The following is a 23753-nucleotide window of genomic DNA, read 5'->3' as shown; positions in this document are numbered from 1 at the left end:
CTCACTTTTACTCTACTTGGCAGAAGACAAAAGAAAGGTTTCAGCAAAAGAACAGAAGGTCCGGAAAAAAGAAAGAAAAAGAAAAGCAGGAAGGATGTGAGCGATTCTATACAGTACACTGAACACAAACAACATTAAAATACAAATAAACAAACATCAAATAACTCAAATACAGGTCAGTTCACAATGGTAATAATGACTAGTTTATTAAATTAACATTTTAACACAACTATCCACAATTTGTCACTGAAAATATTGGCATTTGGCTACCCTGAAAATGTCTGGTTCATATTTCTTTTGATTTTATAGGGTGAAATATGACCTGGCACAGTCAGGGACAATCATAAAATGTAAAGACATTATATTTTGAGTATCATAAAAAATATGCAAGACTTCAAACGAGCACAAAAACAATGTGCCTCATGAAACAATGCAAAACGACTTGCTTTCATCCTCTTGCAAGGGAAGGATCAATGTTTTTGAAGTACCTGCACAGAAATTTTTTAATTAAACATTTTCTGCAATTTACAATTACAGCCCAAAATAATGTGACCACTTACACAAGAATGGTTTTAGAAAACATTTACACAGAAATATGTTCTGCTTGTGTGAATGAGTTAACAGGAATATTTGTATCCAGACAAGCACTGAACATACTTCCATAAATGTGAGACGGGACAGCAGTGTGTAGCTATATGTGCAGATGGAGATGAAGTGTTGTATAGACAGCTAAAGTATCAAGAGTAATATCAGCTTTCAGCATGTCAGTCTCTAAAACCTTCTGCACACACCCATAAATGATCAGATAGCAGAGGAACACAGTATCCAGAACAAACACATCACCTGCTGAGCCAGACGCTTTGACTGTAGTCGATCAATATCACATACACAGAACTGTACTGTACATCAATAAAACTGTACAAACATCAGCTGGAGTCAGTTAGTATAGTATACAATCATTATCATCTTCAGAATGCTGAAAACTTTAAATTGCCAACATACAGTAACATTACCATGAGTCAAACTGCAGTGTGTTTTGGCTGGACATCAGTGCTGTCCAAAGCTATACTATAAACTATAAACATAATCCCAAATATAAAACACTGAATAATTCTTAAATGCATATGAATTCAGTTCCAAAGTGCAATAATTATATAATGTGTGCATATACAGAAAGCGACAAGTCAAGTTTGCACACATCTGACCTGGATGTATGATCTTAAAGACCATGTTTCTGCTTAAATGCTTGAAATTAGTTTAGATTTTAGGTACATTAAAATAATAAAGATCAGATACTTTAGCATAATCTGGGAAAATGTGGGAAACTAAAGCTTTGATATATAGATTTTTTTTTTGCTCCATCACTAGCAAATCTATGTTAAAATTGTCATATTTAAGATGGGTTGTCATGTAGCAAGGCCTCAATTCCTGGTCTGAATTTGTAGAGTTGAAAATTGTTCAAAATGCTAATTATTACTGCAAATTACTCTAATTTACTTTAGTCCTCAAAGTACAGTTTCAATATGCAAGACAATTCACAGAGTGAATCAGGAACCACAGTGTCTCTGATGAAGCTCAAGCTGGTAAGAGTTTATGCAAATTATACCACAAAACAACAAAGGGCATTCACAACCGCAGGTTGACTTCATTCTCCAAGCAGAACCTCTTTGTGAGCAGGAAGCAGTGCTGGATAGACAGTCATGCAGAGACCATAGAAGACCTGTAGTTTTCCTCCCAGCCACAGGGAGGCAGTAGTTTCACTCACTCTCACACACATAATGGCTCTGTTCCAAATGCAGGTATAAGAAGCATTTCAAATATGTGAATTGCATTGTGCAACCCATTTAACTTCCGCAATGTCATGCATTTCAAAGTGAAACAGGATTTGGAATTTGAAGAGTAGTGTGAAACTTGATTCCATCAATTTGCTATTGACTGAACAGGTTTTAGAGAGAGCATTGTAGACAGAATGTAGTCAGAACGAGTTTACTAAAACAATGCATAAGTAGCTTTTGGCTATAATAATATTATTCAATAGCCTGTACAGATGTCAGCAGAAAAACAAAGTAATTGCAGAGGAAGAACAAGTTACTGTATTTTTGCTTAAAAATACAAAGCCAAAGACATTTTTTTTGTAATAAAATGCACCTCAAGATCAGGGATGCACATTTAGTAAACAGGGTCAATCGAGGCATTATTGACATACTATAGCTCCTGACGAGATGTGGTTCTAAAAAGTAGGCAGTTTAATTATCTTATACTGCCTCCTAAAATACACTGTTTTGGCCAAATTCTTAGACAGAATCACATGTATGCTTTACAGAGAAAGAAATCCGAGAATGCATCAAGCTCAGAGGAAAAAAATACATCCAAAATGGTGGACAAGAGGAGAGAAATGCTGGTTATAAAGTACTGATAAAAATACTCTAATTGAAATCGATTCAACTGGGATATCCCAGAACTGTATCAACTGGGAGTCAAGACTCTCATGCACTTTGCGTGAGAAGCGCTATTTATGTACTGTGTTAAGCTGCAGTCTGTGAGGATTCAATTCAGCAAGGTTTCTGCTTTAAAAAGCAGCCACTTGTGCAGGCAGCTAGTGAGTACATTAGGTTTTGGAACTGAGTCAAAAACAGACACACACTCTCCTTTAAAGCATAGTGTCTTGCATGCCGTCAGCTCCGTCGATAGCATTGTTGCGTTTGCTGCACGCATCCAGTAGTTTTTTGCGGGGTCCGAGTGGGATGTGGATGCTGATGAGGTCCTGCTCAGAGCACAACAGCAACGCCTCCAGGTCCATCTGCTCTCGATTGAAGATGGATAGGAAGTCACTCAGTCCTTGAGATGCCAGGAACACTTCCAAAGGAGCCGACGATGGGTGTATCTCGTCATCCTCCTCCTCCAAACCTAGGTCTCCTTCCTCCCAAGGCAAATCCTACAGGACACCGCCAACATGAGAACTATCATTATAATTATCGGTTACACTTTATTTTGATGGTCCCCTTTAGACATTTTGTGTTGACTATAAGTAACGTTGCACCTGCATGTCAACTAACTTACATTAGAGTATTAGTAGACCGTTAGGGGTAGGGTTAGTAGAATAAGTTGACGTACTTGCACAGTAACAGTCAATACAGTGTCTGTTGGGGAGCATCAAAATAAAATATTAGCAGATATTAAGCAGACAGTCTACTAAGAGTTAGTTGATATGTAGGTGCAACGTTACTTACAGTCAACAGGATGTCTAGAGGGGACCATCAAAATAAAGTGTTACCTAATCATCAAAGTCTCTTTCCTAGATCTAGGCTGCTGTGTCCTCTCATAAACTGATTAAGATGAACTGATTCACACCGACTGATTTAGATTAGCCCATTTACATTTATTCAGATCAACAGATTTCTAATTTACACTACATGGCCAAAAAAGTATCTGGACACCCCCTTTTACTTAACAGGTTTGCAAATTTTAGCTAGGGTTGTAAAAAGTACAGATTTCGGTACCAAGTCGGTACTGAAATTTTAAAAATGTGACAATACATTTCCCCCTAGCATTTTGAGTGCTGTTGAGTGGATTCTTAAACACCTCTGATTGGCCATTGAGTTCATGCGCTCAACAGATATGTCTGTGATTGGCTACAATGATCAACCCTTCAAAAACATGTTGTAAATAGAAACCTTTGACGCTCTTCACCAAGCGCTTAAACAGATACACATGGGAGCGTTTGAAAGATCCCAAATATATACGCTGATAGACGGATCTGCTGAGACGCGGACAACGGCAGCTAATTACATGTTTTTGAAGGGTTGATCATTGCTGCCAATCACAGACATATCTGTTGAGTACGTGAACACAATGGCCAGTCAGAGGTGTTTAAGAATCCGCTCAACGGCGTTTAAAAAGCTAGGGGGAAATGCTGGTATCGTCACATTTTTAAAATTTCAGTACCGACTTGGTACCCAAGTAAAACCACTTGTACTAAAATAGGGCCTTTTTCTGTTCCAGCATGATGTCCATGTGCACAAAGGTCAATAAAGAAATGATTTTCTGGTGTGGAAGAATTTGAATGGCCTTCACACACCCCCTGACCTGAACCCCACTGAACACATTTGGGATGAATTGGAAATGCAGACTGTGAGTTAGTGTCTGATTGGGAGCAAATCCCTGCAGTCATGTTCCAACATTTAATTGAAAAGCTTCCCAGAAGAGTGGAAGCTGTAACCAACTTCCTATTAATGCCCTTGGTACTGAAACCAAATGTTCAACAAGCACACATGAGCATGGTTTTTGGGCGTCCACATTTTGGCCATGTAGTGCAGGGATGGGTAACACCGGTTCTGGAGAGCCGCTGTCCTGCAGAGTTTAACTCTATATCTAATTAAACACAAGACTTTGGTTAGATTGGGGATGGAGCTAAACACTGCAGAATAATTGACCCCCAGGACAGGAGTTGCCCATCCCTGATGCAGAGCAAGTACAAGACAATCTAGCTCAGGTGGTAGAACAAGTGGCATCCATATAGTATCTGCTGAATTTCGTTTGTACCTGTAAATTCCTCTCTTGTAGGCTCAATGAGCTGCCTATGCTGACTTCATCGAGACTGGGTGTCCGTAGCGGCAGTCTCCCTCGTAATCGGACGTTCGGGACTCGTCCCACTGGTTCACTCCCCACCACGCTACCCTCATTCCGTCCCATTCGGAACAGCCCATCAGTCACATAATTCCGACGGAATACCATGGTACCAAGTCCTGGGCGGTTGAACAAAGAGTCTCGACCCGAGTCTGTACTTATTTCGGAGTATGCAGCATCATATAGACCCGGATCACTGAGTGCCCGAGAAACAGTGTCTACCTCATCATCATCTTCATCTTCCCTTATGTCCTGTTTACCAGAGAACATGTTACGGATGTTGAGTCGAGGGCTGGACTGCTGGCGTGGGTTGACATATGTTCCCTGCTTCATGAACATTACATCATTACCCAGCTGAAGACCAGAGAGCGAGCGGACACTCCTTCGCCCATCTTCAGAAATCTTGAACGTTCCATCACCTTGCTTCTTCTTCTCTAGACGCCGCTGAATCTTGGTCCGGCCTCTTGTTGTGGACTGAAGCGTTGCCTGCAAAGAGAAATCATGGTAATTTTCTTTGTCTTACTTCATCCTGTATACAAAATTGTCAGCATTGCCTCACATACATCTCTAGGTCTCTAGTACCCCATTGAAAGACTATTCTTAGTGAATTAGCCAATAAAGAAAACCACCCTGAACCCCATTGGGATAAATCAGAAATGGAGACAAACAAACATGAGCCAGGCTACAATCTTATTGGTATATCATACTACACTCTTTTTCAGGTGTGTCCAATATACTGCTCATGGAGGGCCAACATTCTCCAAGTCTGGACTTTTCTAGTGATCCTAAAGACTTTGGTTAGCTGGTTCAGGTGTGCTTGATTAGGATTGGAGCTAAACTCTGCAACAAAGTGGCCCTCCAGAAGTAAGATTGGACATTCCTGCTCTTATTGCTGGCTGAAAGTGTAGTGAAACAACCCAGAATATTAGATAAATGAATATGTAAGATGTGGGGTATGAACCACATAGGCGACTTGACTGATTGTTTATGGTGCCTACCCTTTGGAACAGGTTTTGCAATGGGAGTGTGCCTATGACACCTTAAAATGCCATCTAGGTAGCCAGCTCACTAGGAACAGAATTTATAACTTGCTTCTCCATACTGACCTAATGGTTGACTCCATTAAGCAAATGTTTTATGTTGAGTGTTACCGGTTCGATGTCCTTTTGTACCCATGTGTTCAGACACAGTACCTGTGAGTACGTCATGTTGGAGTCGAGGGTGTTGAACTGAGGGATCCTTTGGCTTAAGGTACTGCTGAAACTGCTGTAACTCATCGTATCCGACATGTCCATCGCAGCGTTCTCTCTCATGAAACGCTTCTCCATGCGTTCGTGATGCTTGCGCTGAAGCTTTTCACAGTGCTTAATGCGTTTCTCTGCATTACGGAAGGCACGGTCCTTCAGTTTGCTCACCAGTTTTGGGTTGATGGTGATCTGTTTGGCGGCGATAGAGTCAAGATATCGCACACAGTCCATGTGGCCCCTAGAGGCCGCCATGTCCAGTGGCGTGTGGTAGTCATTGTCCAAGCACCACACGTTGGCGCCAAATGACACCAGAAAGGACAGACAGTTCAGATGGCCGTTAGCCGCCGCCAGGTGAAGGGGAGTGTTTCCCCAAATATCACATTTATCTGGATCTCCTCTGTGGACCAAATAACAAAAGCAATAGTGGATTGGTTATGTCTAATTCCATTCTGCTGATTCTAATATAGTTTACATGGTCAAAAAAGTGGTTGATGGATATGGTTTTGGATGGCTGATGTAAAATATAGAGTGTGTGAATACATGTGTATGTGCACACGTGCATGTTAGTGCATGAGTGCATGCATTCATGTTCTGTTGTGTGGCAAGGTGTTAATCTGAATAGGTAACATGATGCTTTGGAGCTCCACTTACCCACTGTAACACACATGTACACACATCTACACACATTATGCAAACTGCCTTTGTGACTCACCTCTCGAAGTCATTAAAAACTGTGCACCATGTAATGCATTCATCATCTGCACCGAAATAGACCCGCTGTATTCATTACCAACCTACTTTTACAGACTTTCTTTCTGCTTGTTTCATGCATGAGACACAATGTTTACAATTTAACACAAATGCAAAGCCCTGTTTATTGTAAGTCAGCATTACATTAACCAGTAATCAGGATGTCAAGATTGCATATGTTTGCAAACTGAAGTCCAACAGACCTTAGTCAATACAAATGCAATGATGAAATGATGCTGTATATATGCTGCAAACAGGGCTTGACATTAACACCAAATGTGGGTGGATTTCAGCAGTGGCGTGTAACACAGTGACTCCAACTAGACACTTTGGTGGGTTTAAATTTATATATAATATATAGATTTTTCAATTGTAGTCTTTTAAAAAGGGATCTGAAATAATAAAGTAAGTGCAATGTAGTGTTGTCAAAAATATAGATTTCTCAATACGTATCGATACTGAAATATCTGAAACGCTTCCAATACTCATTTTCCACAGATACATGATACCAGCTCTCATCTCTTCGACAGAGAGTTGACACACAAATCCACCTCCGGATGAATATTGTTGGTGTTACAGGGCTTGAATTTCAGCGTGAGATTGCACGTATTTCACATAAATTTTACTCATTACCGCAGAGTTTGTGCTCACATGCAAAGTGTGCGCACATAAAGCCGCCTCTCAGTACTAAATTGAGTTCAAACACACACAAAATAATGTCAAAATGCCAGTCTTGGCGAGTGTTCACGTAAACACAGTCAGTTGTTTTAAGTGAATGTAAACAGTTGAGAAAAAAAACGCATGTGTAACAGTATAATGGATCCGTGCGTCAGGTCTTAAAGTGACAGCAGCCTAATATACCTGCTGCCAAATTATGAGATAATATTAAAAATATCTATATGACAGTTTTTCACAATAGTATCGATGTCAAAAATCGTGTCCAGTGAAAATTCTGAGTGGATAGTAACTTCCACTAGCCACATTGGCTGATGAGCAAAAAAGTTAAAGTCAAGCCCTAGCTGCATATACAGTAGTCAGCATTTGAAGTGATCAAAACCTTTCCTCAAAGTTGTCCTAAAACCTTCTTCTTAGGACAACTTAGTTCTTAGGACAACTCTGATTAACTTTTTTGATCCACTTCAAATGTTGACTACTATATAATATGCTGTCTGCCCTCACTAAAGTCAAAAAGCCAGTACAGCCGCTGCCATGTTTTCTCTTTTAATCTTAAATTCTCATGTCTGCAAAAAATATAAAAGGAGTTGCTGCAGTGCAAATGGCTACCACTCATTAACATAGACTATAACAAACTATGTGAGATTTTATGGGACCATGTGGGGGTCACGGGATTGAAATACTGTCTACAGAAAGCAAAAATGTGAAAGACTGAGGTGTATAATGGTGCTGACATTCAAGTTAACAAAATGCCAACAGCCAGAGAAACAGGAGGTGGCAGAGGAATAGCCCTAATTCATTATGTTGACCTTTAACTGTGAACATTACCATCTTTCTCCCTGTCTGGCCATGTGTAAAATTCCTCTCCATGAATGTGCATGAGGCCATGAGCTCTCCTTAAAAACAGCACTAAAACCTGCTAAAATGTTAGAGATGTAGCACAGCGTTCAGCGTCTGAACTCTAGATATGCTGGAGTCGTTTTTGTCCATTCCATTCTTAATTCTAAGTAAAAGCTTTTTCGGCTACTAAGAAAAGTGTAAAATAATAATAAAATTAAAATTCACTTCACATTTTGGTCTTATTCTGCTGTGCAAATTTTTTTGTAATCTTTTTTTAAAATGTTAAAACTTGCTATGGAATGACTTTCCTTTTTTTTGATGACATCTTATCTCCAATAACCTGACTCTATTTAATAATCTAATGCACACTTTTATAATCCAATCGACACCAGATGGATAAAATCTAGGGTTTGCCTTCATTTTAGTTGAATATCCTGTTTTATTCAGAAATTCACTGGAAATATTATGGAAGTAAAATGGGTTGCAAACAGCGTTTCAAGTATAAATCCATTCCACAGAATTCCATAAATATTATACACCTCAAAATCAGAACAGAAAATTTGGCAGATTACATCTGGGCCTACTCATCACATCCAAATTTTTATCAAAGTGATTCTCTCTCCTAAACACACACACTTTGGGAATCATGTACTCTAAATGTAGAGTTATGACTGTATTCGTTTCTTCTTCTGAACGTGTTTCAGTAACAGATCTGGTTCAGTCAGAGATCTGGACGGACTGATGCACAACACTAATTAGAGAACGGTGAGGGTGTTCACAGAGCAGAACATTTAGCTTCCATTATTAACCTTGTCATGAGATAAGAGCAGGTTATTTAGATCTAATTACCTAATGACTTGATAAGCAATACAATGCTACAGCTTTCTCCTAAAGCAAGTCCCTCCTAAAGAACAGTTCACAGATAATTATTCACTTTCCTTCATGCTGTTCCAAAGCCACATGATATTTTCCGTGATACACATAAGTAGAATTTTTTGAAGAATCTTGTTGCAGTCCTTTCCATATGTAAAAATGAGAATACAGCATTATTTTGTGAACTATTCATTTAAAATCATCAGTAAGACTGAGCTGAATGCTGCAGTATGCCTTTATCTGCAACTCTTCATTATTTAATATTAGTACTTTTAAGCAGTAGTAAGACATGACAACAGAAAAGCATCATTCAAGAAAGAGATGCATTATTCTCCTGGGTGACCTTTATTTTAATTAGCTCAGGGCAATAAATATGCAAATATAATTTCAGATATCCATCAGTGAAGCGGCTGGGTTTAGGACTAAATGATCTCAGTGCAGATGTGATCCGATACAGAGAACACAGAACAGCCATCCTGTTAATGAAACTGTATATGCCAAAACATAACTAGACCTGAGAGGCTTGTATATCATATGAATTACTTTAAAAATGTATACACTTTTAAAACTTCCTTCTTCAAGCAGAATCAAAGACATAAAGGGCTTTACAGACTGATGCTATAATCATTTAAAGTTCCACAAAGATTTTTCTCTTTACAAAACCATGTTTACTAAATGCTTAAAAGAAAAAAAAAAAAAAAAAATCAATACACTGATCAGCAGCAGTATGTAACAATATAAGACATCTTCTCTGAAAAATATTGGATTGTTGAGGGTCTCAGGTAATGTATAAAGAAATATTTGCGTGCTAAGATTTTCAGATTGCTGTACATGAGTTTATTGTATTTTTGCACAATCAAACTGTTACTAACAGTTCAGTTCTGAAAAGAAATGCCTACAGTCTCAATAACAACTGATGGAATCTGACTCAGCCAAATATTACAAAAAAATCTCTATTATTATTATTATTATTCACATACATTTTTTTTTTAATTAAAAAGAATGTTACAAAAATATATCCATCAATGATTACTTAAAAATATATACATTCTACATAAATAATTCAAGCATCACTCACCCTCGCCCCACCAGCAGTCTGAGCGCGTCCAGGTTGCCGTGGTGCGCGGCCCAAAGCGTCGGCGTCATCCCATCCTCATCCGGCGCGTTCAGATCTTTGCGCGTCGCGTCTTTCAGCAGGTGCAGATGACCGTCTCGAGCCGCCCGGTGGTATTTGTCGTTCATGGCGGCGGCTGAACCCACTATCCCGGTTCACGGATGGTCATTTGGCGGGTGTCGTGTTGGCGAGGTTTCACGTGCGCTTCCACTCGAGCAACTGCAGACAAGGCAAGCTCGAGCGGTTGCTATGGGGAGGCCTCCTGGAAAGGCCACGCCCACTTCCTCTCAGCGCACACCTGAGAGATGAGAACTCACACCTGCGGTGACACATTCATGGAAACTCACACTCTGTTAAATCCATATTAGAATAATAATGAATATTGGTGCACAATATATAATACAATGATTTAAATGTCAGTTATATTTAGATAAAAACAAACAAATATGTCCTATTTTACTGTAAACGTTTACATTCATAATTTTGAACCAAAATGTAATAACTCCTTTGAAATATTTTTTTTAAGCACTTGTCAGATTTGAATGTCCAATCAATTTCTGATGGATTAAATAAAGTGTCATACTATATTTTTCTCATTGAATATCCTGTATCATTCAGAGAGATATAATATTGCATATTCAGAGATTATATAATATTCTTTCTCACTACTTTTAACAGGTTTCTGACATAAATTAGATTTGCAAACAAAAAAAAACAATGGACCAAATGGCATTAAAGAAAGTTTTTATAGTATTTCTATACATGCAGCATTCAGGTTTCAAATGATTAAGTTTATATACAGAGTTCATTCACACCCTCCACACACAGAACACTGTTACAGTAAAAATAACATAAAAAAAAACAACATAAACACACACTCCTCTCGCTGTTCACGAGGTCAGAGACCTGAGGGTTATGTGTCCGTTCTCATGGATCGACTCGCAGCGGAGAATGAAACAATGAGTCAAAAATAACAGAACGGTTTGACTGAGCAGTATCAATTATTCATATATATACACACACACAACACAAAAAGAAGGCAAGAAAAACAATCTTAGACTGCACTGAATTCAATTTTGGAGAGATAGTGTGAAGTTAATTTCATCTTTCTGAGTGTTGAGTTGATTCTCTTGATGCCATTAAATCCTCTGGATCTCAAACAGTTTGACATCAGTGTCGTACCAAACAGGAGGATCCACGGTACTTAAACAAGAAAACAAAAAAAAAAATCAATTTTATTATGTTTTATGAGATGTTAGCCACATTTCAACACATCATAAAAAATATATTACTAGATTATAGTAAAATTAAATTTAATGACATTTGTATTCATGCTTCTTGATTCCTTAGAGTGTACATTTTCCACATTGTCCTGCAGAGGGAGACAGAGAGCAGAACTCACCGTAAGTAGACGATGCCCCACATGTATGTGCGGAACCACAGAGCCGTGCCCTCATTGGCCTGATACTTGCGGATGAGGATGGGATGAGGAACCGGCAGCAGACCCACCAGAGTTCCATGCTGCAGGAACTTCAGGATCTCAGACTCGTCCGTCAAACCTCTATGAGAACAATAAGAGCCTGTCTCAGTCAATACAGTGCTGCAGGGAGGACTTATTTTAGCACTTCTGTTTACATCATCCTGAATCAATGGGTTTTTGGTTAAACGCCACTATAAATGATGAAAATCTGGAATTAAAATGTACTTTAAACCTGGTAATAGGACTGTGAATAATTTCAAATGAAGCAATGATTGAAACTTAAGAAATATATCAGATTCTGCACTATTTCTATGAGATTAATCAAATGTATGATGATCTTTGGAACATCATGCTATAGATCATGATCATGTAGGTTCATGTCTTTCTTTCTTCAGTTGAAAAGAAATGAAGGTTTTTGAGGAAAACATTCCAGGATTTTTCTTCATATAGTGGACTTCACTGGGGTTCAACGGGTTGAAGGTCCAAATGTCAGTTTCAGTGCAGCTTCAAAGGGCTCTAAGCGATCCCAGACGAGGAATAAGAGTCTGGGATCGTAATCATTACGTAATCACGTTGGAAAGGTCATGCGTGACGTAGAAGGAAGTACCGCGGTAGGGCGAAAAACTCATCTCATTTTCTCCTCCAACTTTAAAATCATCCGACATCGTTGTTTTACCTTTTTTTGTAAAGGCCGTTTGACTTAGTCTTTGCACGTTCGCTTTGTAGACACTGAATCGGTACTTCCGTCTGTGACCTTTCCAACATGATTACGTAATGCGTGGCGCATCGCAGAGCAAAAAAGTAAAGTATATATATATATTTTTTTTTTTAGAAACCGACCGATGGTTTCTCTAGATAAGACTCTTATTCCTCGTCTGGGATCGTGTAGAGCTCTTTGAAGCTGCACTGAAACTGACATTTGAACCCATTGGTCCCTGTTCAAGAAAAAAGAAACATATTGGAACGTTTTCCTAAAAAAACCTTAATTTCTTTTCGACTGAAGAAAGAAAGACATGAACATCTTGGATGACATGGGGGTGAGTAAATTATCAGTCAATTTTAATTCTGAAGTGAACTAATCCTTTAAGTGCAAAAAAGAGATTAATAATTATTAAATTCTCACTTTCACTTACACTATTATACTACAAATAATATAATTTGTAATGAAACCATTTGTATTAAATTAGAAAAATACAAAACAAAACTATTTTAATGCTCTCAGATGTATGGACTCCACTTTGTGTGTCAGGTCATGCAATTTTTTTGAATAAATATTAAATGATAAACTAGTGATGCTTTATAATAAGGTCCCTTTAGTTAATGTCAGTTATTGCATTAACTATCAATAAGCAATACATTTGTTATTTATTAATCTTTGTTAAATGTTAGTTAATAAAAATACAACTGTTCATAGGCAGTTCATGTTAGCTTAGGTCCATTTATTAATATTAAGAGACAACTTTTGATTTTAATTATGTCTTTGTAAATGTTGAAATTAACATCAAGATTAAAAGTAAGTAACACTTTACAATAAGGTTTCATTAATTAACTACTTTAGTTAATATGAACTAAGAATGAACAATTCTTCTACCGCAATTAATCATCATTTACCAATACATTATTAAAATCAAAAGTTGTATTTGTAAATTTATAAATTTGTACATTAAATTAATGCACGGTGAGCTAACATGAACAAACAATTAACGACTGTATTTTTATTTACTAACATTAACAAAGATTAATAAATACTGTAACAAATGTTTTGCTCATTGTTAGTTCATACATTAACTAATGCAGTTAAAGTAAAAAATGTTAATGAACAGATCCTTATTTTAAAGTGTTACCGATAAACTCTGTGTGTGTGTGTGTGTGTGTGTGTGTCTGTGTGTGTGTCTGTGTCTGTGTGTGTGTCTGTGTCTGTGTGTGTGTCTGTGTCTGTGTGTGTGTCTGTGTCTGTGTGTGTGTGTGTCTGTGTGTGTGTGTCTGTGTGTGTGTGTCTGTGTGTGTGTGTCTGTGTCTGTCTGTGTCTGTCTGTGTCTGTGTCTGTCTGTGTCTGTGTCTGTCTGTGTCTGTGTGTGTTTTCTCACCTGTCTATGCAGATTTTCTCCACTTGAGGCACCAGCACCTGCAGGAGTCTCATTATAGTCTGCAGAGGAAGTTTACTCTTCCAGGAGAGGACCTGACAGAAAACATGCAGAGAGTGTTTTGGAGAGGAATATGCATTTACTTTATTTTGCTATACTTTTTGAAAATATTCACAAATATCGTAGTCTATACGAGGTCCTCACAAGCACTGGTCTATAACTGATGTTTTATGACTCACCCAGTCCGGAGCAGGAGCCCAGTCTGATGAAGACGACACACTTTTCTGACTTTTCCGATCACAATCCCCATTTAATGAATTCTGATGAATTAAAAAAAAGAATATTTTATTGATATAAATAGAATAAATAAAGTTACATCGATATTAAATGTCAAAGGTGATGCTGTACCTTGTCATCTTCACCTGAGGTCGCTTCAGCGTCTCTGACTTGTGTCTCAGAGCTGTGATCTGATTGGCTGTGAGGCGAGTCACTGTGCTGCAGTAACAGTGTCGATCCGTCCTCAGAAACCTGCGACGTTTCTGTTAGTTTATCGATGCCTGCAACATAATTAACCATAATTATCTTAATGGCAAGAACAAATTGAATAATAGAAGTCAATTTACAAAAATTGTCAAAAATTCTAAAACACATCCTGGTGATACTTTTTAAAAATATATCAGTTAAACATTTCTCTGACTAAAAACATTGTCTATTTACATTAAAAACAGTCCAGTAAAACATGTTTAACAGTCATTGGAGTTAGGCAAGGAAGGCATGATGGTTCTTCACCATTCAATAAATTTGAATATGAATAAACATGAATCTTTAATGACCTAATCTTGAATGGCACCTAGTAAAAACGACTTAAAGGGGGACCTATAATGCCCCTTTTCACAAGATGTAATATAAGTCTCTGGTGTCTCCAGAATGTGTTCAGCTCAAAATACCCCACAGATCATTTATTATAGCTTGTCAAATTTGCCCCTATTTAGGTGTGAACAAAAACACGCCGTTTTTGTGTGTGTCCCTTTAAATGCAAATGAGCTGCTGCTCCCGGCCCCCTTTCCAGAAGAGGGCGGAGCTTTAACAGCTCACGCTTCCTGGAGGGCCACAGCCCTACACGGTTAAGTGTAAAGAGAACGTGGGTTACGTACGTGGCGTGGCCTTCAAGCTAGCGTTCAGAGTGCCTGTTTGAACTGGTGTGATTTTATATGGTCCCTCACTGCAGGTGGCGCTGTAGGGGTTGTTGGTCTCCATGAAGACGGCATTATGGGTGCTGTTGCTCCTGGTTTTCCTCTGCAGGGCTTTCTGGATTGAGTTGACGTCTGTAGGCAGGTTAGCCAGCTGGTGAAAGAGGTTGCGCTTGCGGATGATGCCGTACACCAGGTTAAAGTTACCTGATTTTTTAGATGAATAGAAATGCATGTAATGTAAATAAAAAAAATGTTATGCTTTTGAAAACATTCTCCATAAATATGTCATTCTACCCACCTATTTTGCAATGTGGAAGGAGGCGATTTTCTTTGAAAATTTATGAAATTTACATAGTTATTGAACTGAATCAACATTGAACTGATTTGAGATGAATAATGAAACTATTGTCTTATAGAGCTGCTTTACAGCAGAAATCAAATTTGTCTCATATTTGATGTTGGAAGTTTGCATTACTGATAGTTATTTTCCTGTTTTTTTTTTACTGCAAAGTTGCTTTATAACTGCATTGTATAAAGCGCTATAGAAATAAAGCTGACTTGACTTTGAATGTGCGAGACTTCCGATTTACAGTATTAGTGCTAACTAGAAGAACTATTTGCCCTACAAACCAGTGTGTTTACAATTATGCTAGTAAATTAAAATAATATGATAACAAATAGCAGAAGCAAAACAGACTGTTTTGTACAGGTAAAATAACCGAACCAAATGGCACCAGAAGTCTTAAACATTCAAGTTAGAAATGCGTCTGCTCAATATTAAAAATAAGGTGGATACAAATAAGAAAAGAGTTGTAGGGTTTATGTTATATTCTAACATTATTTGCATTCAATAAACAGACTTTTGCTGCTTCCACTTGTTTAATTTATTAGTCATTTAAATGCAGAACTGCACAGACTGTATTTAGACAGACAGCTACAAAACACTTACCATCGAACTGGTACTGAATGATGTTGTTAAAAACTTCTAGCAAGAAGAAAACCAGGTGGTGGTTAACAGGTGAGCAGAACAGGAACCAGGGGTTTGAGAAAACCTCCAGCAGGTGGAGTAGTTTGTTGGCTGCTACCATTGACAGACTTTTCAGGTAAGGAGAAACTGAAACAACAGCAGCAGCAACGATCCATCAGGAAGTGAAAACAGCCTCTCAAAACGTATGTGCTTTTCTCTGAGCAAATGCACTTACCATTGACTATAATAGTGAGAAGACAATCATACAGGGGCTGCAATCGCTGATGGCCACTGGTGATGATCTTATGGAAAACCTGGTGATCAAAAGAAGAATTATTTTATATTTCAATTCAAATCAGTTCTAAATAATTATGATGCACCAAGTTTTAAAATGTGTATGTACAAACAGGATTTAAGAGCTAATAGGAAGACAAGTAAAATCTGTGAATAACTCACACAAATAGTAAAAAAAAAACAGTGCAGAAGTCATTTGGACTACTCTTAGGATGCTTTTATTGTTTTGCTTTTTGGCTTTTAAATAGTCTCCAATAGCAAAGGTAGATGTATGTATCTGTTGATCTCACCACTATCAGCAGGTCGGCGTGAGTCCCAGCGAACACTGAAATATCCATCGGCACACGCACACAGTACGGCTTATTCAGACGCACCCCAAAATTCCTCTCTCCGCTTAACAGCAACAAGATGAACACGCCGATATGCACCAGACCCACACGTGCTGCGAACACATGCATATGCACTATGACACATTTGCCTATTTTCTACATATCTATACTTCATAAATATAAGACACCACCAAAACCACTAAAAAGGGGCAATACATTTTATTAGATCAGAAACAAATGAGAAAATAATTAGAAAATATGTACTCATGAATTTATTTCAAACCATATTATTTATATTACAAGATGTAATATAAGTCTCTGGTGTCTCAAGAATGTGTCTGAAGTTTCAGCTCAAAATACCCCACAGATCATTTATTATAGCTTGTCAAATTTGCCCCTTTTTGTGTGTGTCCCTTTAAATGCAAATCAGCTGCTGCTGCCAGCCCATTTTACAGAAGAGGGCGGAGCTTTAACAGCTCACGCTTCGGTTGCTCAACAACAACAAAGCTGGAGAATCTCACGCAGCCAAAATGAGGATTGTCAGTAACGGTGTTCAGCCTTACATTGTTCAAACCGGAGTCGACACTGATGGAGAGACTCAGGAAGAAGTTACATCTTTTAGACGTTTCTGAATGGTTAGTGGATAAATTTATGTAGTTGCTGTGGAGTTGATTCAACTCATCCACTAGCATGTGTCGTCTAAAGCTAAAAATGTCTCTCAAATGTACATTAAATACATTTATACAAATATATGGGTAATTTATGCTGCACGTGTGACACTGAATGCACCAGATACTCACACTGATTGGCACGAGCGTCATTCAGATAGAACAGAATTGGCACCAGAATATCCAGCACATCACTGCTCTTCAACACGTAGAACAGGAACTTCTGGAACACAGAGATGAAGAAACGTCAAAGTCTGAACTGTACAGGTATATAAATGTAGCTGATGGAAAAGTATTTAAAACACATATGTAAAAGAGCTTCTAAAGAAGAAACCATGCCATATCAGCAGTCTGTTCGCAAGGCAAGAGCTGTTGAATTTTTATATCAATTACATAATTTATTTCATATTTTATATTACATTTTAAATAATGTATTTTAATTATTTTTATATTTATTTTATTTCATTCTTTATTTAATTTTTATATTATTTTAAAAATAAAATAAAATAAGTGGCACCTTGTTGAGATCACATAGCTTCCAGAAAAGCACCAGCAGCTCCTGATGAAACTGGATCTTCTTGCAGGAATGGGGCAGGTACGTCTGCATCAGGGGGTTATTGAGCAGCCGGCCGATTCCTCGCAAGATTAAATGAAAATCCTACAGGCAAAAAGAGATATGCATTTATAAATGTACAAGTATTATGCTTATAATGGTAATATATGAGAATACTGATCATTTATAGTGTTCAGAAGGCTATTACATTTGTAAGGCAGGAGGGGTTGTGAAGTGTTTACACGTGTCTCACCTCTTCTCTGTGAATTCGAGACAGGTAGTTTACAAACAGGTTTTCACCTCTTGTGGCCTGAAACATATGAGGAAAAATCTGATATTCAAGCTGAGTGTTTAAGATACTCAATTATCATAATACCAAACACAGGCTCTCTTTCAAAACCTAGCGGTTCGCTTAGACAGCATTCTTGGAAATCACAGACATGCTTTGTTTCGGTGTCAAATGTACTGAAACCTATACCACCTTACCACTGCCAAGGGAATATTTTTACCTTGGATGTAGGGAAATGTCAATTATAACCATTTTATTCAGTGCTGAATCTAAATCGCAATTATTTGTATGACAATTACTCCTCAGCACTAAATTCATGATCATCATCATCATCATCAGTGCTTTCACTAATGTAGTCAGTCATATTCCACATATACAGAAAATTTACAAACTATACACAAACAAACATTCATATTTCATTCCTCACACATACTAGTATGCTATTCTGACCACAGCTGTAGTACATATGTGTGTGTCTGGTTACCTGAAATCCTTCAGTCGTTGTGTTCTTGTTGTAATCAGCAGAGCTGGTGTCAGTATTCGTGCTCGGGTTCAGGCTGGTGTTTGTGTTAGTGGCATCGACAATCTCTTGCTCCAGTGAAACGATCAGAGTCTGCAGTGCCAGCTCCGCTAGCGCCCCCCGCTGGTCAGAGAACATCAGGTGATTGTAAGGGATACCGTACCCGACAGGGTCATACGCACATACCACATTAAGAAGAGAGGTGAAGAGAGGCAGGGCATGTCTGAGAGACAGAGAGAGCAGACTTTAATTGTGATGAAGCCTGCTGCACCAACCAATGAGGATAAATGAGAGCGTATGAGGTTACCTGTTTTCTCTGGAGCAAAAGTACGAGACCCAAGGGTTGAGTGCGTGCGTGTCAGATGGAGACTGGTACATTTCTTCTGAGAAACATGTCAATAAAAGCTTCAACAACTCTGCCCTGAGAGAAAAAGAGAAAGGTAATTTAATCAGAAATGGTGCATTAAACTGATCATGTGACAGTAAAGATTTATAATGTTACAAAAAGATTTGTTCTTTTGAACTTTCTATTCATCAAAGAATCCTGAAAGAAATGCATCACTGTTTCCATAAAAATATGAAGCAGCACAAACGTTTTCAACATTGATAATAAGCAGCAAATCAGCATATTAGTATGATTTCTGAAGGATCATGTGACACTGAAGACTGGATGGTGAAAATTCAGCTTTGCATCACAGGAATACATTACATTTTAAAATTGTACAGTAGTTCACAATATTATTGTTTTTACTGTATTTTTGATCAAATAAACACAGCCTAGGTGGGCAGTATGGACAGGGAAGTATGAAGTGGGAGGATCCCTGACCTGTTGGAATCAAAGGTATGATTGAGAGGCGGAGTCTGAGCAAATCCAACGCCAGCTTCCCAGATGAACTCACAGCTGTCTATAGACTGGATATCAGCAGCACCGTCCTGCACACACACACACATATACATGTACATCCACATATATTTTCACATATATGTACTAAAACAAAAACTGCTGCTGGTCACTTCTACATCATTCTAAATGATGTCTCTTTCTGTCTAAGCAGGTGGTTCTTGGCCAGAATAAGTAATGATGTGCATCTAACTTAATTAGTCATAAGCTCTGGCAGACTAGGAAGGATGGAGATGGAGAGGTTTATACCGCAGTGGTCCTGCAGTGGCTCTCCACGGTGAAGTCTGGACAGAAAAGCAGATCAGATACCGCTGTGAGGAGAGACTCCGCCAGCGGCCGCGTGGACTCGTCATCGCTTTCATCCTGCGTCAGCAAAATCTATCAGTCTACAACTGAAGTTTTTAATCACAAAAGCAGTAAATTCATCCATGTTTTCAAATCGCACTAACAACGTACGAGACAAGCTTGTCTGACCAGTGTTTGAGGAGCTATTGGCTTTCTCAAGAGTTTCATATACACAATCACATCATCAATACACTCATTCTGCTCCCTAATCACAGGATATTTAATACGCCATCATTCTTTGAGACACACACAATCAGAACAGTGTTCAGACTGGTAACAGGAGACCGTAAAAATGCACTCTCTCTCACACACACAGCTCATGATTTAAAGTTCAAGCAAGGCAAAGGTTTTTGTGCATCCTCTTAAAACCGGCTTGCACAGCTCATGCACGCTCTGGGAGGGTGTGCATACCGCACAATTTATTTTACTGCATATTCAACCATTTGGAGAGCTTGATTAATCACACTGAAAGCAATTTTGAGAAATCCCTCAGTGAAATACTCACAACAGACTTGCCCACTTTTGGCACGGTGGACCAGAAGAAACCACGCCAGTCTGGATCCTCAAAGATGTACGGCAGAATCCGAGTCAACAGACGAGTGCAGCTCAGAACGGTCTGTCTGTCTCTCTCACACACACAGCCGGAGTCTGCGTTCAACACGAGCCTTTCCACTGCCTGCAAAACACACACACACACACACACACACACACACACACACACACACACACACATTAAAGGTGCATAATGTTCTTAAGCTAAAGAAATGATCAGTTCTTTAGACAAATCAATTGATTTAATTAAATTCCTTTGAACTTATAACTCATGACTGCTCAAATTGTCCACATTTTTGAAACCTACATATTAAGAAAACAACATCAAAACAACATTAATATTATTCTGGAATATATTCATTTTACTTGCATAAACTTTCACTTTTTGATAAAAAAGTGGTTCATTAATATGCATGCATATTTATGTTTATCAACAAAATTCAGTCCTAAAAGTGTGAGATATAGGAAAGAATCTAAGTAAATTGTACAAAAAAAGATTTTTTAAAAATTATACACAACATGTGTTGATACCTGGGTCATAATGGACCTGAATGCAAAAAGTGGTTATATCTATTAAAAACTATTTTTAAAAAAATTTTTAAATAAATTGTATTTTGAAAGTTTGGCTCCTGAACTAAAACTCTGAAAAAATAAGACTTCAGTCATATTATTGGTCTAAAAAATTTTTTATTTGATATATCGGTGTTGTGATCACATTACCTACTTTTTTTTCCACATTAACCTCTATTATGGCACACAAAATGTACCTTGTAACAGAGGGTTGCCAGATTAGATGGAGACTCTTCTCTCACAGCACGGATCTCAGCGGCAGGAACTAAAGCAAAAATATCCTGTGCCGTCAAGTTGACGTCAGTCCAGAATTGGTCCCAGAACACATCCTCAGAGGCTTCTACAGGCTGTAAAAATCACACACGGGTCAATTTTCGTAAGTTAAAATGAATAAAAACACAACCATTGAATAAATGTGTTAGGATTTAGTGACACTATAGTCTGTGTACATCTTCCCCTATACCATTTCTTCCATTACACTATACATCTTGCCCCTTAATTTTCATTAATTGTCATAAAAATGCAAAAAATGTTCTTAATTTTTAGGCAAAATATAGTGTTTTTTCTTTGTTTGTATATATATTTTTTTTTTTTTCACCAGTCTTTGTTACAGAACAATGTGTTGATAGAGATTATTTTAAATCCTTTACAAACAAGACATGTTTGTCAAAACTGAAGCGGGTCAGCTTCACCTTAAATGACCATCACCTGTAAAAACTCACTAAGAAACGAGAACAGCAGATGAATGTAATAAAAACACAAACAGTTTTACTGCACACAGCTGTCATATATATACATTTTTTGATTCTCTCTGGTTTCTGTGAATACTTTTGAATCATTTGACATAAAATTATACATTTAAGAGTTCAAAACTTAACGTTTAATATTAAATGAAAGCTTAAATGTCCAAACGGGTGTATAAAGTTTAATAATATTAGATTATAAGAAAAAGACATCAAGAGATAGTATTCCATCTGTTAGACTTTAACAGCGTTTTGGAACACGTTTTAACTCAACACAAACATTTATAAAAGTCACATATGTCAAATAAAATAAACCTGACCTGTGTTTTAGTAGTAAGTTGAATCACCGCTTTTCTGAAGTGCAGTTTGGAGTCTGAATTACCCATCTCACTCCGATCTGTCCACCGTGCACCTGTGGCACAGGTGAACACGACGCCAAATTACCAATCCTACTACAGCGAAGGTTTAGCTCATGAATTTTAATTACGCCAAACTGACGTTGACGTTAATCTGGCTGGCGCATCCAATCACATAATGTATTCAAATCTGAGCGCCAAGTAGGATTCGTTGATTCGTCAGCTGCCTGGCGCCCATTTCAGCCTTTATCCAATCAGTTTGATCATCTGAGGTAACTTTCCGGGACGTCATGAATATACATGAGGCACGTCTTAGCCATAGTGGGACTCGTTTGTTCGTGACCAGGATCTAAGAATGGTTGGTTTCCGGGTGTGTAAAGTAAATATTTGCTGAAAGATTACTCTTTAAAAGTCGTGTGGCTTAAGCATACTTTGAATTATTATTAAGTTGTTACTTTAGAGGTGTAGTTAACATTGAATACAATGGACGGTGCTCAGAATAATACACGTCACTATCCATGGGTGATTAGTCTGCACTGTTGCGATAGATACATTGTGCTTTAAATACAAACATAAACACAGAAGGAATATATTATCTCTCCCCAGTGTAAGTATATGTTTTTCTTGAAGGTGTTTAACAAGAAAAACCACTTGTGGTGTTTGTGGATATAGTTTCCTGCACCGTTATTTCCTTCATGCAAATATATAGGCCCTAATCTACAAATGTCTTCTATTTGAAATACTAACAGCATAGTTACTTGCTAGAAATTACTGTAAATACTTGGATGTTGATAGTGAGTTGCTTCATATGACCGTGTCATTGGTTTTTAAGAATATTTACAGGTGCTGGTCATATAATTAGAATATCATCAAAAAGTTCATTTTTTTATTATAAATTATTTTTAAAAATGAAACTTTCATATATTCTAGATTCCCTACATGTAAAGTAAAACGTTTCAAAAGTTTTTTTTTTTAAATTTTGATGATTAGAGCGTACAGCTCATGAAAGTCCAAAATCCAGTATTTCAAAATATTAGAATATTTCCTAAGATCAATCAAAAAATGGATTTGCAAAACAGAAAAGTTCAAGTTCTTTAAAGTATGTTCTTTTGTGCACTCAATACTTGATCGGCAGGACATATTACAGCAAATGACTTGCTCCTAGCACAAATTACTGCATCAGTGAAGTGTGGCATGGAAGTGATCAGCCTGTGGCACTGCTGAGGCACTATTGAGTCTTCAGATCATCTGTATATTGTTGGATCGACTGTTTCTCATCTTTCTCTTGAAAATATCCCATAGATTCAGGTCAGGCATGTTGGCTGGCCAATAAAGCACAGTAATATCATGGTCAGCAAACCACTTGGAAGTGGTTTTTGCACTGTGGGCAGGTGCTAAAGTCCTGCTGGAAAAGGAAATCAGCATCTCCATAAAGCTTGTCAGCAGATGGAAGCATAAAGTGCTCCAAAATCTCCTGGAAGATGGCTGCATTGACTTTGCACTTGATAAAACACAATGGACCAACACCAGCAGACGTCACGGCCCCCCCAAATCATTATTGACTTCAGAAACTTCACACTAGACTTCAAGCAGCTTGGATTCTGTGCCTCTCCAGTCTTCCTTCAGACTCTGGGACCATGATTTCAACATGAAATGCAAAATTTACTTTTATCTGAAAAGAGGACTTTCGACCACTGTTCACTGTCCAGTTCTTTTTCTCCTTAGCCCAGGTAAGATGCTTCTGACGTTGTCTCTGGTTCAGAAGTGGCTTGGTAGTCCTTTTC

The 23753-nt window shown here is 38.0% G+C and overlaps 2 protein-coding genes across 2 annotated transcripts; both read right to left on the bottom strand.

Moving 5' to 3' along the window:
* Positions 1–1970: 1970 nt before the first annotated feature.
* On the bottom strand, positions 1971–10387 carry ush1gb (Usher syndrome 1Gb (autosomal recessive)). The gene is made up of 4 exons (XM_051915563.1): positions 10090–10387; positions 5820–6270; positions 4543–5112; positions 1971–2935 (listed from the first exon to the last, which is right to left on the bottom strand). The coding sequence occupies exons 1-4, from the start codon at positions 10251–10253 to the stop codon at positions 2651–2653; spliced, it is 1470 nt and encodes a 489-aa protein (XP_051771523.1). The 5' UTR covers positions 10254–10387; the 3' UTR covers positions 1971–2650.
* A 465-nt stretch (positions 10388–10852) lies between these two features.
* hid1b (HID1 domain containing b) lies at positions 10853–22095 on the bottom strand. The gene is made up of 19 exons (XM_051913767.1): positions 21934–22095; positions 21068–21217; positions 20254–20424; positions 19653–19766; positions 19329–19435; positions 18810–18923; positions 18467–18725; positions 17947–18003; positions 17658–17798; positions 17273–17363; positions 16434–16585; positions 16085–16163; positions 15832–15996; positions 14844–15086; positions 14098–14246; positions 13929–14009; positions 13693–13784; positions 11528–11686; positions 10853–11328 (listed from the first exon to the last, which is right to left on the bottom strand). The coding sequence occupies exons 1-19, from the start codon at positions 21997–21999 to the stop codon at positions 11265–11267; spliced, it is 2454 nt and encodes an 817-aa protein (XP_051769727.1). The 5' UTR covers positions 22000–22095; the 3' UTR covers positions 10853–11264.
* Positions 22096–23753: the final 1658 nt, after the last annotated feature.

The sequence above is a fragment of the Ctenopharyngodon idella genome, chromosome 12 (genome assembly GCF_019924925.1).
Source record: "Ctenopharyngodon idella isolate HZGC_01 chromosome 12, HZGC01, whole genome shotgun sequence".
Classification (NCBI taxonomy): domain Eukaryota; kingdom Metazoa; phylum Chordata; class Actinopteri; order Cypriniformes; family Xenocyprididae; genus Ctenopharyngodon; species Ctenopharyngodon idella.
Note: the sequence above shows the minus strand (reverse complement) of the source record. Positions and strands in the feature narration are given on the sequence as shown.

Bases quoted from the DNA above. Each gene is read 5' to 3' on its own strand.
- ush1gb (XM_051915563.1), bottom strand. From the start codon at position 10,253: ATGAACGACAAATACCACCGGGCGGCTCGAGACGGTCATCTGCACCTG. The intron at 5,113-5,819 runs GTACTGTGTCTG...TTCTCTTTGCAG, and splicing joins CCAACATGACGTACTCACAG to GCAACGCTTCAGTCCACAAC. The intron at 2,936-4,542 runs GTACAAACGAAA...GGTGTCCTGTAG, and splicing joins TACAAGAGAGGAATTTACAG to GATTTGCCTTGGGAGGAAGG.
- hid1b (XM_051913767.1), bottom strand. From the start codon at position 21,999: ATGGGTAATTCAGACTCCAAACTGCACTTCAGAAAAGCGGTGATTCAA. The intron at 15,087-15,831 runs GTAAGTGTTTTG...CTAAAAAATCAG, and splicing joins CATTCAGTACCAGTTCGATG to GTAACTTTAACCTGGTGTAC. The intron at 11,329-11,527 runs GTGAGTTCTGCT...TTCTTGTTTAAG, and splicing joins TGGGGCATCGTCTACTTACG to TACCGTGGATCCTCCTGTTT.